Genomic DNA, 10,640 nt, shown 5'->3' on the forward strand with positions numbered 1-10,640 from the left:
TGCATGGCCATGGCTCCTGCTGGCTCATGAGCAGACTCAAACCACGCTGTTGGCTACAGCTGCTTTCTTCAGCTATTTAATCGATATTTAATGTATTTGATCGATAGGTGGGGTGTAGAAAACAGAACTGGCTGAAATGGGCTTGAGTTTCATGTTGCACGAATGACTGAAATGCTTGTGGACACTCCAACTCCTCTGTTTCTCCCCTGCAGAAGATGGCTGTTCCACCTGCTTATGCTGATCTGGGCAAATCCGCCAGGGATGTTTTCACCAAGGGATATGGTAAATACAGCCAAAAGAAGTTTGGTCTTTCTCAGTCTACCCCACTCCTGAGACTGTTACGATTTTATCGCTCTTTCCTCATAAATATTCCAATAATTTCCATTAGAGTCCAGAGTATTTTCTGTCATAGCTTCCATTGCCCTTGCTGGAAAGGGAGGGTAACTTGCTTTTCCTCAGACAGAATTCTTCCTGTTCCCCATAGGCCTGTTGTCTGAAAGAAGACATATTTTGGCTGTCTCCTTATGTCACGAACAGGATGACAGATTCAGTAGTTAACTCATGACCAAAATGCTGCTCAGTATGAGTGAGGACTTTATTACCTAATTCGGTCCCAATTAATATTGCTGAGGTCAGTAGGATTAATCAGTGAGGGGCTATCTGAAGTGAGCACAACTGTGTAATCTGCTTCATTAAAACACACAGTTTGATAACTGTACCCGTAGGTTATTGTTTTAATAGTTCACAGGCAATTTAGAAGGGAGTTGTAAGAAATAAATCAGAAATGCTTTTCCAATTATCATATATATAATTCATATTTTTTACTCATCTTCTAGGTTTTGGGCTAATAAAACTTGATTTGAAAACAAAGTCTGAAAATGGACTGGTGAGTTCGGAGACACGTTGAAATCCAAAACATTGCAGTGTCCTTGTGGTTACTCCATGTTCCTTCTTCAAAGGAAATATTCATCCCTTACTCTCCTCTTATCTTGCAGATGAGTTATTATCTTGCAGGTTACTTTGAATTTACAGTTGTTGTATAACATATAAGACTGTGCACAAATCAGACACAGTGAAGGGCGCCTCTGCAACCCTGGTACTCAGCAGTCCCTAAACAAGTTTAGTTGCAATGTAACTGTGTATTGGAGCTAATATTTAGAATATCTCTGTGAAGCCTTTGCACACTCGTGTGCTGATTCACAGATACTCCTTGTACAGACAATCACCTTGCTCTGTGTTACACTGGTGGGAAGGGTTATCCCCGCTCCTGTCCCATGTCCATGCCCTTGGCATGAAAACTTTCTCTCCCTGACACTGAAGTTTGTTGTGGGGCAGGAGTGTGTTGATATTAATAACTAGCAAATGGTCTTAAATCCTCTGAGAACTCTGCAGTATTGAGTAATAGCCCAAATTAATGTGACTAATGTTCGACAAGCATTTGCCTGTGTGCGAACATATATATCTTTGCAAATATACATGTATATGTTATATATATATATATATGTAATTAATTTTTTTGTTCCTTTTAGGAATTCACAAGCTCAGGTTCAGCAAACTCAGAAACAAGCAAAGTCAGTGGTAGTTTGGAAACAAAATACAGATGGGTGGAATATGGCTTGATGTTCACAGAGAAGTGGAACACAGACAACACACTAGGCACTGAGATTACTCTTGAAGACCAGGTAACTTTTGGCTCAAAAGATGCAATTTGCAACTTATGGCAGTCTCTTCATTATGAATCCAACCAGTGAATTTCTTTTCTGTTCAGCTTGCACGTGGCCTGAAGCTGACCTTTGACTCCTCCTTCTCTCCTAACACTGGGTAAGAAACCAGTAAGTTTAAGTGACCCAAAAGGCACTTTTAACTTCAGTTTTCCAGAGTACTGTCTGTCTTCTTTACTGCTTCTGTCCTAAGTCACTGAGACAGTTAACAATCAGCCTGTGTATGATGAAACCATGTGCATCTGATTTAAATCTCGGTATTAACAACCCCTTTTTAATCCGAAGCTGTAGCAAGCAAACTTTTACAGACAGCAACTTGAAAATTACAGCCTGAGTTAGGGTGTGATGAAAAGGTTTTATTTGTGCTCCTGCTGCCTATTTCTGGCTGTGTCAGAGGCTGAGCTGCTCTCTGAATAAAACAAGTCAGTTCAGGGCTGAACACGCTCCAGGAGCCAGTTGGCCACGGCTCTAATAGGTCAACACAGGAACTGGGCTCTTCTCCCGAGCTGCATTATCATGTGAGCTCCCGCTGGCCGCAGCGTGGTGGTGGATGAGTATTTCTCATTGGATGCCACGTTTTATTTGGGCCACAGGGATTAAGCAGCAGCTGGAGTCTGAATGTTGGTTTATTTTATTCCCCCCTGACTATGTTTTTGCAAGCAGTGCTGCCAGTGAGTCAAAATACTCTGCACAGGAGCTTCCCAGAGCAGCACACTGCACTGAGGCTCCTGGGATACAGTGCCAAGGAGGTTTTACCCTGTCTTGTAGTGTCCTGCGTTGCCAACTGCTTCCAGTCCACTCCCAGTTCTACATGAGTCAGATATGTTTGAGTTTGTTAACTGGAATAATCTCTAGTATTTGTCTGATAACTATTTCTTAGCAGGTAGGGTTTTTAAAGAAATAGAAGAACCTGGTGTGAGAATGACAATTTACAGCTCTACAGCTATTTCTTAGCACTTCACAGACACTCTAGTATCTGATTTATAACAACTGCCTCGTGGGAGGACTATTATAATTTGAATAAATGGGGTGAGATTCAAGCCTGGTGTGAGCTGGTTTAGGTTGACAGGGAATGCGTCACGTCTGAGACACCTTCTCCCCCTTCCTTGCTGCTGCGATGAGTCTTTCAACAGGGACAGTCATTTTCAGAGTGCTCTGTGTTGGCTCGCCTCTGTCCTGCTGACGCTGGTGGAAGTACTGCTGACTTACAGCAGTTGCAGAGGAGCTAATGCTGAGTGCTTCTGGCACCGCTGCTCTTATGTCTGATTTTGCAAAACACAAATTCCTGAGTCTGAGATATTCACAATAAAACTCAGAGCAATCTCTGTGTGGGTCAGATACAGGATTGAAGCAGTTCTTGCAGACTGTTTCTACCGGCTGAAGGGAATGGTTGATTTGAAATTTCAAATTAGCCTGATGTTTCCAGGAAGATTTTGGTAAAAGATTTGGTCAAAGACAGAAGACACTTGTAAGGTAAAAGGAGAAGGAAAAAAATCCTAAGTAAGAGTAGCTGAATATATTAGATGTAAGTCTCTTGTGAGGGGCTGCACCCATGATGAAAACTGACCTAAGGACACTTGAGGAAGCTGGAGACAAAGTGGTGGCTTCTTGATGTTTGTCACAGTAAATGAAATTACCCAGGTCACTGGGGTTGTCTAAAAATTGTTTGTACTGTGGACTTTTTGTGGCAAACCTGCGAACTGCTGCAGCTGCCATTCCTTCCCTGCACCTCCCAAACTTCCCAAACCGCCAGATGAGCTGGAGATGAGATTTGGTTTTGTCGTCTCCCATCTGGCTTTTTGTGCTGTCTCGTTTCAGAGCACAGCCCAGCACTGCTCAGTGGGGCACCACACCACGTTTTATTGCTTGACTGCAAATAACTTGCTGTATCTGAATTAGGGTTCTGCAGAGGTAAGAAGCTGATGTATCATGTGGCTCTCCAGGGCTTCATACTTTGTCTTCAAGAACTGTTAGACTGAGTTAAAGTAACCGATCTGATGGAATTGCTCCCTGTGAGTGTATCTGTTCAAAGGCACGTGATTCTTTCTTTTCTCTTCAGGAAGAAGAGTGCTAAAGTTAAGACAGGGTACAAAAGGGAACACATCAACCTTGGCTGCGACATGGATTTTGACATTGCTGGTCCTTCAATACGTGGAGCCCTTGTGGTTGGCTACGAGGGGTGGCTGGCAGGTTACCAGATGACTTTTGAGACAACGAAGTCTAGAGTAACCCAGAGCAACTTTGCTGTTGGCTATAAGACTGATGAGTTCCAGCTTCATACTAACGTGTAAGTATTGGCAGAGAGGCATTAAAAGGGAATTTGAAAGGATTTTGATGTTTGCTAGAACAGTGAAGGGAATGGGGTTTCAGCCCTGGTGAAAGAAGGAATGGGTTTGAAATGACTTCTGCATTTAAGATGGCAAGCTGCACTTTCTTAGCTGCATTAACTTCCCTTTGAATGATGTGAGGAAGGAACTGGAACTCACTGAGCACCCGAGCACCCCGCATCTCTCTTTCTAATAGATAAGGATTATTAGAATCTATTAGTGGAATAATAAAACAAGTGGGTTATGAAAATATTCTTTGTGAAAGGTGAAATAAAAGCAATGACCTTTGCACATGTCACAGTGAAATAAATGGTGGCTTGATCTGTAAATGAAAGAGTTAATCAGAGAACAAACAAGAACAGGCAAAAGGGAGTGCATGGAAGAGATAGGGGCTGGGTATGTTTTAGTACTGGAAGGGATATGGTGTAAACATTTGGTTTAGTACCGTAACTCCTAATAAGCTATTTACACAGGCATTTGTCCTTTCTGAAAGCAGGAACAGTGAGGAGCCAGGAACCAAATTCCATGAAAATCTTAATTTTCCCTGTCTCCTGTTCCTGTTAAAAAAGCAATTTCTGCCTCTGGGGAAGATGGTTTTTTAAGATTAGGCAATCCCTAATCCGTTCCCCAGCCCCCCCTTTCCCATCCCCGTGGGTAATTGGATAGTTTGCATGTGGCAGAGCTACTGCAGGCTGTTCCCATTTGGGGGCTGAGCAACTGTTCTGCCTTCCTGGAGCTGCTGCTTCAAAGGCTTTCTGTTCTGTTTCATGCTGTTCTGCAGAGGTCTGCTTTAGGAAGCTCTCACTGCCTTACAGAACAGTTGAACCTTCACAGCCCAGACAGTGTGTTTGAAGGATTGCCAAAGCACAAAGATGTGGGCAGAAAACTTGCAGCAGAACAGTATTTGGGTTCCCCCTCCACTCCGTAGCTCAGTTATTCCTTCAAGCACAATGACTTTCAACTTTGTTGTACTTCACTGGTTCAAAACATTGTATTATTGACCTTTGCTATAAAATACTCTAACTACTAATTAAAGCAACAGCAGAAAATAACTTTATAAGAGCAGCAGGGGCTCAGATCTTGCTGTACTATTTCTTGGATTCCTGAGCGTCTGTTTCTTAGGTTGCTGTTACTGTACATGGAGGACAAATCCTCTTCAGGAGGACACCTAGTTTATTTATTTAGTCTTCATATTCCATCAATTGATGGGCAAACCCATAAATATGTGGTATGAACAGACATTTATTGCTATGAATATCATAGGTATTTGATGTGTTACAGCTTTGAAACGTGTCAGAGCTTTTCTGTAATCCCAGAAAGAGTTCCCTGTGTGCGGAACTCCCATCACTCTCCTCCTCTGCCGTTGTATCTGGAGAGCTCAGTGTTTCACAGGGATGCTGTGGCAGAGCTGATAATATAAGTAGGAGGGGCTGGAAGCATTGTCTTTTGTTCCTGGTGTTCCGCAGACCAGCAAGTTACTTTCCTTAATGGTGATTTAATATATTAATTTTCACAGGGGGATAATGTTTTGTTTGTTGGGGTTTTTTTTTCATCTACAGAGTGCTGTTATTACTATTAGAATTTAAAGGAGTTTTGTCTTCTTAATTATTATTATTTTTAATAATAAATAATAACTAAAGGGAGGTAGAGCTGGCTAATTTCTAGTTTTAAATCTGACTTTCCTCGTTTTTGAAGCATAGCTCAGACCGCCCCCCCCTAATGTTGCAGGTCAAGACAGAGCTGAGTGGGAACCTTGCACAAAATCTGCCTGTGTAACCAGCTCTCCTCAGTCCTTTTTAATCCCTCCTTTTCTTGAGAGCCAAGCACAAGCAGTTATATGTGAGCTTCAGTCTTAATCTGAAGTAAGTATCGTAGTGTTCTTCTGGAAGAATTATTCTAACAATTTAAAAGGCTGCTGCTATTGCTTGAACATTTCAATAGACATTATCACTGCTGTTTGTTCAGTTGTTACCACAGACTGGTTTTGGTTGGAAGGACCTTAAAGCTCCTCCAGCTCCAACCCCTGCCACAGGCAGGGACACCTTCCACTATGTCAGGTTGCTCCAAGCCCCTGTGTCCAACCTGGCCTTGAACACTGCCAGGGATGGGGCATGAACTAAGGAACATCAGGCCAAAGGAGTAAACGTAGAGAGATTCTAAATCTACCCCTTTTTTTAATCACTGAAGGTTTGGTATGCTTTAATAATTGAAACCAGATTGTGTCATAGTTTAGAAATAATTGTGTTTTACTTGCAGAGTTCTTCCTGCGGTTTAAAGCCCGTTTTGTGCAATGTTTGTAAACTCTTTTAAGAAAATGAGCGAAAATGGAACTTGCTCCCTGGTTTACAAGGAGAGGAAGGCTTTTAGAAGCCTTTGCTCTTGTTTTTATGATCCCCATGCTCTAACGATTTGCATTTGATTCATCACACTTTATTCCCTGGGTGACATTGGTGGCAGTAGTAACTGGAAGTTGTGCTGCTTGGTAGCAGTGCTGGAAGCTGTTCCCTGCAAAGTAATATAGTTTCATCTCAGTTTCTAGGACAGAGGAATCTATAGTACGGATGTACCAAAAGGACTATTGCAAACAGTATTAATTTGACTTGGACATTAAATTGGCATCTTCTGCTACAGTCCATCTGTGTCTGATGACAGAGGCAGTTGTAGGATGACTGCTCAGGCTCTGGAACTGGAGCACGATCCTCTCTTTACTACAGACTCCCATCTACAGAGCAGGGAAAACTGGAAGCTGTCATCACTTGTCTGTTTTTGATAGTTTCTCATGCCTTTTTTTCAGTTCCATAAGTTGTTTGTTGAAATAGAGTAACCATCAGTGAATGTAAGCCTCTAAAAACAACTTCAGAACCAATGTGGCCTAATGTCTCTATCTTAGTTGTTACAGGGATATTAAATGAGGGGTGAGTGTTCTGCAAATATAGATCTTACTGGGAAAAGAACAAGATGATTGTTTTGGGATGCAGTTTAAAACTAGACTAATGCATTCCTTCCAGGAATGATGGAACAGAATTTGGCGGCTCCATTTACCAGAAGGTGAATGATAAACTGGAAACTGCTGTGAATCTTGCTTGGACAGCCGGGAATAGCAACACTCGCTTTGGAATTGCAGCCAAGTACCAGATCGACCCAGATGCCTCTTTTTCTGTGAGTGCTGTGCATGTACATTTATAAGCATTTGAAAATAGGCTCTCAAAATGGAAACGGAAAGTGGCCTTTATGTCAGGGAATCACAGAATCCCACACTGGTTGGGCTGGAAGGGACCTTAAATCTCATCCAGTCCCAACCCCTGCCCTGGGCAGGGACACCTTCCACTAGAGCAGGTTGCTCCAAGCCCCGTCCGGCCTGTCCTTGAACACTGCCAGGGATGGAAGTAGGGGGTTGATGCTGGTCTGTGATGTACAATTGGCACATAAATCTGTTTGTCTTGCTTTTGGCAGCATGAGATCACAAGTATTGGATTCTCCTTAGAAGCGACACAGAATGTTTAATCATATTTGAGATCTTTTTGTCACTCTTGACAAAATCAAAAACTGTGTTAATAAAAACTTTTTCTTTTTTTCCCCCACTGACTGTAGATTTGTTGAAATTTTGGCTTCAAGTTATGGCAAAATCAACTCTAGATTGATTTATTTTTGTGATTTAAAACATGAAGTCCTGTCCCTGCTTTAAAGGTGTTACTTAATCTTCAAGCGGGAAGGACTCTGAAGACAGACACTAAATCATTTACATACTGTATTTTTTCCCTTTAAGGCTAAAGTGAACAATTCCAGTCTGATCGGATTAGGATACACTCAGACTTTAAAGCCAGGTGAGTCTGTGCAGGAGAAACTGAGAAGCAATGAAGTGATGCTTTAATCTTGAAATATCAGAGTGGTTTTGTCACAAGATGTTACTGACTCCTCTGTTAATTTTGAATGCCTGTTGGAAGCAGAATTGTAAGAGACCCCTTATCAGTCACATACTCCCTTATGTTGATACAAAACATATCTACAATTAGGTATTTCACAGGTAAGTAGGTTCATTTTTAACACTTTCAGAGGCTTCCTGTTGCAGAGTTTATTTTGCTTGAAAATGTGACCTTCTCAAGGTCCCCTGGTGCAGGAAGAGGACAATCCACCGCCGTGAAATTGGTTTTAATGTAGTCTAATACATCTGCTGCCAGAATACCAAGCAGATTGACATGAGATATTACAGTACACAGAGCTTGGGACTTTTCCTACCTAGATTTTAAAGTGGTTCAGAAAGGTGGGTATGTATCGAGGTCCCAATTTTTCATAATCCTGGACTCTTAAATTAGATGAATCAGAGCAGCAGCAGTGAACTGTCTCAGAGCTTTAATTACTTGGAGTGATAAAAAGCAGAATCTATCACCATGGTTTATTATAACTTTCATAATTCATAAAGATTTCTTATCTGCAAATTGTTTCAAAATGCCTGGTCCTTACGAGGCTAGCTGCCAAATTACCTTGACCCAGCTGCCCAGTAAGTTGAAGCAGTAATGCAGACGCTGCACTTCCTGAACATAAAGCTCATTCTAAGTTTTAAAACTTGTCTTTTTCTCTCACTTTTTCTCTGTTTCCCAGGTATCAAACTGACATTGTCAGCTTTGTTGGATGGCAAGAACGTCAACGCTGGTGGACACAAACTTGGTCTAGGATTGGAATTTGAAGCGTAAGGAGTGATTCTACAATCAAAACTACAGCATAGCTACCTTCGGAATATAGTGTACCTTTCAATGTTTGTCTGGGATGCAAGTATTGCTCAGTATCAGTCCTGCTAGTCCTGGTTAAAGACAGCTAAGCTTTAAAAATGATGTTGTTAAAGAAATGGAGACAAAAGCATAAAAAACCAATCCTAATTTTTTCTGTTGAATGTTCTTCCCATCATGTCTGTCAGCTGCCACACAATAGGAAGTAGGAAGGTATCAATTACCTTTACTAACCTACTGACTGCACAAAGAACATGTTAATAGTATAAAAGGATATAAAAACTGAGATGTTATGAATTGCAGACCACTATATTGCACTGTTCATTCTGTAAGCAAAATGTCCACCACTTAAGGTTTCAATTCACGATGGAATGTGCAAACGTGTCTGAAAAAGGGATTTTTTTGGTTTTAATTATTGGTTTTTTTTAGCTAGGTGTTTCATGAATGGTTTGTCTTATTTGGTCATCTCACACCTACAGCTGTCTCCAGAGTGCTTTAGGTTGTCCACATTGTGTAAGTCTGTCGCGGAGGAGGTTTGATGTGACTCAGCCAATACTCCCTGTCCTGTGTCGTGGTTCCTTTCCCTTGCACTGGCTGGAAAGCTTGTAAGACAGGGACATAATCAGGGAAGAGTCTTTGTAACTGCAATCACATAGTTGCATCACAGAATTTAAAATGGAGCTTTGTTTTATTACCACTTTTTTTTAGCAACTAAATGGGTACATTTTTAGAGAGTCTTCCATTTTGTGTGGAACTAGACCCCAAAATGCTGTACTTGACGCTACTAAAAATGGATATCAAACCCAAACCCAACTTGAATAAAACATTGAAATGTCACCTTTTACTTTGTCTTTGTATTCATTGTGAAAACGCTTTCATATTAATTCTTGGCTCCAGAAGCAGACTGGCAACATCTTAGTGCATATTTTGTACCACACACACACACGAAATACTTAGTAGGTTTAAGTTCCAGATGTGGCCACACTTATTCTTAGTGTTTTGTGGGTGCTGGCAACTGCACACACGCATGTGTTTAGCTCATGAGGAAAACAAGATAACGTGACTTGTTTATCTTTCACTGCAGAGTTCTAAGTTGAATTACCCATCTACATAGAAGTAGGTGTGAGCAACCAACAGTTATCAGTTGGGATAAAGTTCAGTGGCTTTTCATTAAGGCTTTATTTCACGTGTAAGCCGCTGCCAACGGCGAGGGGCTGTGGCACAGCAGGATGTGCCCGGCGAGGCGATGGGTTTAGGACATGTCTGCCGCAGACACACATTGTGCCGTCCTCCCTCTTGCCACAAGCATTGCCGAACGCTCCCTACTGTGCCTTATCTCAAACACGGAACCTACCGCTCCGGGGGAAGGCATCCTCTTCAGACTTCACCCACTGAAACAAACCACTTGCAACCAGCTTGCAGTGACACGGCAAATACTCGGTATCCATTCATGTCCCTGTGTGCCCTCAGCGTCCCCGTAAGCCTCTGAGCTCCTTGCTCCGGGCTTTCTCACCCCTGAATCGGCCGCTGTGGACTTTTCCCTGCTGTGGTCAGCCTCAAGGCTTCCCTCAAGGTTTGGAACGCCTCAAACAGGCGAGAACAGGAGAACTTTGTCAGAAATCTATATAATCCTGCAAAAGGCATTCTGTGAGTGCTGCAGCGTGAAGCCCAAGCCGTGCGTGTGCGGCAGTGGCTTTGTGGGGAGAGCCCAACCCCCGACATCACCCTCCGCCTATAAGAAATAGGAGAAAATAAAGGAAATAGGAGGAAAAAGTGGGAAACGGGAGGCGCAGCGCCGCTCCCTGCCGCGGCTCCCCATCGCCTCAGCCCTCCCGCCTTCCCGCCCAGCCCTTCGCGCATGCGCGGCC

General features: G+C 42.5%; 1 protein-coding gene across 1 annotated transcript; it reads left to right on the top strand.

Annotated features, from left to right (window-relative positions):
- The first annotated feature begins 215 nt into the window (after positions 1-215).
- Positions 216-9,608, top strand: VDAC1 (voltage-dependent anion channel 1). The gene is made up of 8 exons (XM_010017092.1): positions 216-282; positions 837-886; positions 1,530-1,682; positions 1,769-1,821; positions 3,781-4,008; positions 7,057-7,207; positions 7,815-7,872; positions 8,648-9,608. The coding sequence occupies exons 1-8, from the start codon at positions 216-218 to the stop codon at positions 8,737-8,739; spliced, it is 852 nt and encodes a 283-aa protein (XP_010015394.1). The 3' UTR covers positions 8,740-9,608.
- The last annotated feature ends 1,032 nt before the right edge of the window (positions 9,609-10,640 follow it).

The sequence above is a fragment of the Nestor notabilis genome, unplaced genomic scaffold (genome assembly GCF_000696875.1).
Source record: "Nestor notabilis isolate BGI_N333 unplaced genomic scaffold, ASM69687v1 scaffold26950, whole genome shotgun sequence".
Taxonomy (NCBI): Eukaryota; Metazoa; Chordata; class Aves; order Psittaciformes; family Psittacidae; genus Nestor; species Nestor notabilis.

Bases quoted from the DNA above. Each gene is read 5' to 3' on its own strand.
- VDAC1 (XM_010017092.1), top strand. From the start codon at position 216: ATGGCTGTTCCACCTGCTTATGCTGATCTGGGCAAATCCGCCAGGGAT. The intron at 887-1,529 runs GTGAGTTCGGAG...TGTTCCTTTTAG, and splicing joins CAAAGTCTGAAAATGGACTG to GAATTCACAAGCTCAGGTTC. The intron at 7,873-8,647 runs GTGAGTCTGTGC...TCTGTTTCCCAG, and splicing joins CACTCAGACTTTAAAGCCAG to GTATCAAACTGACATTGTCA.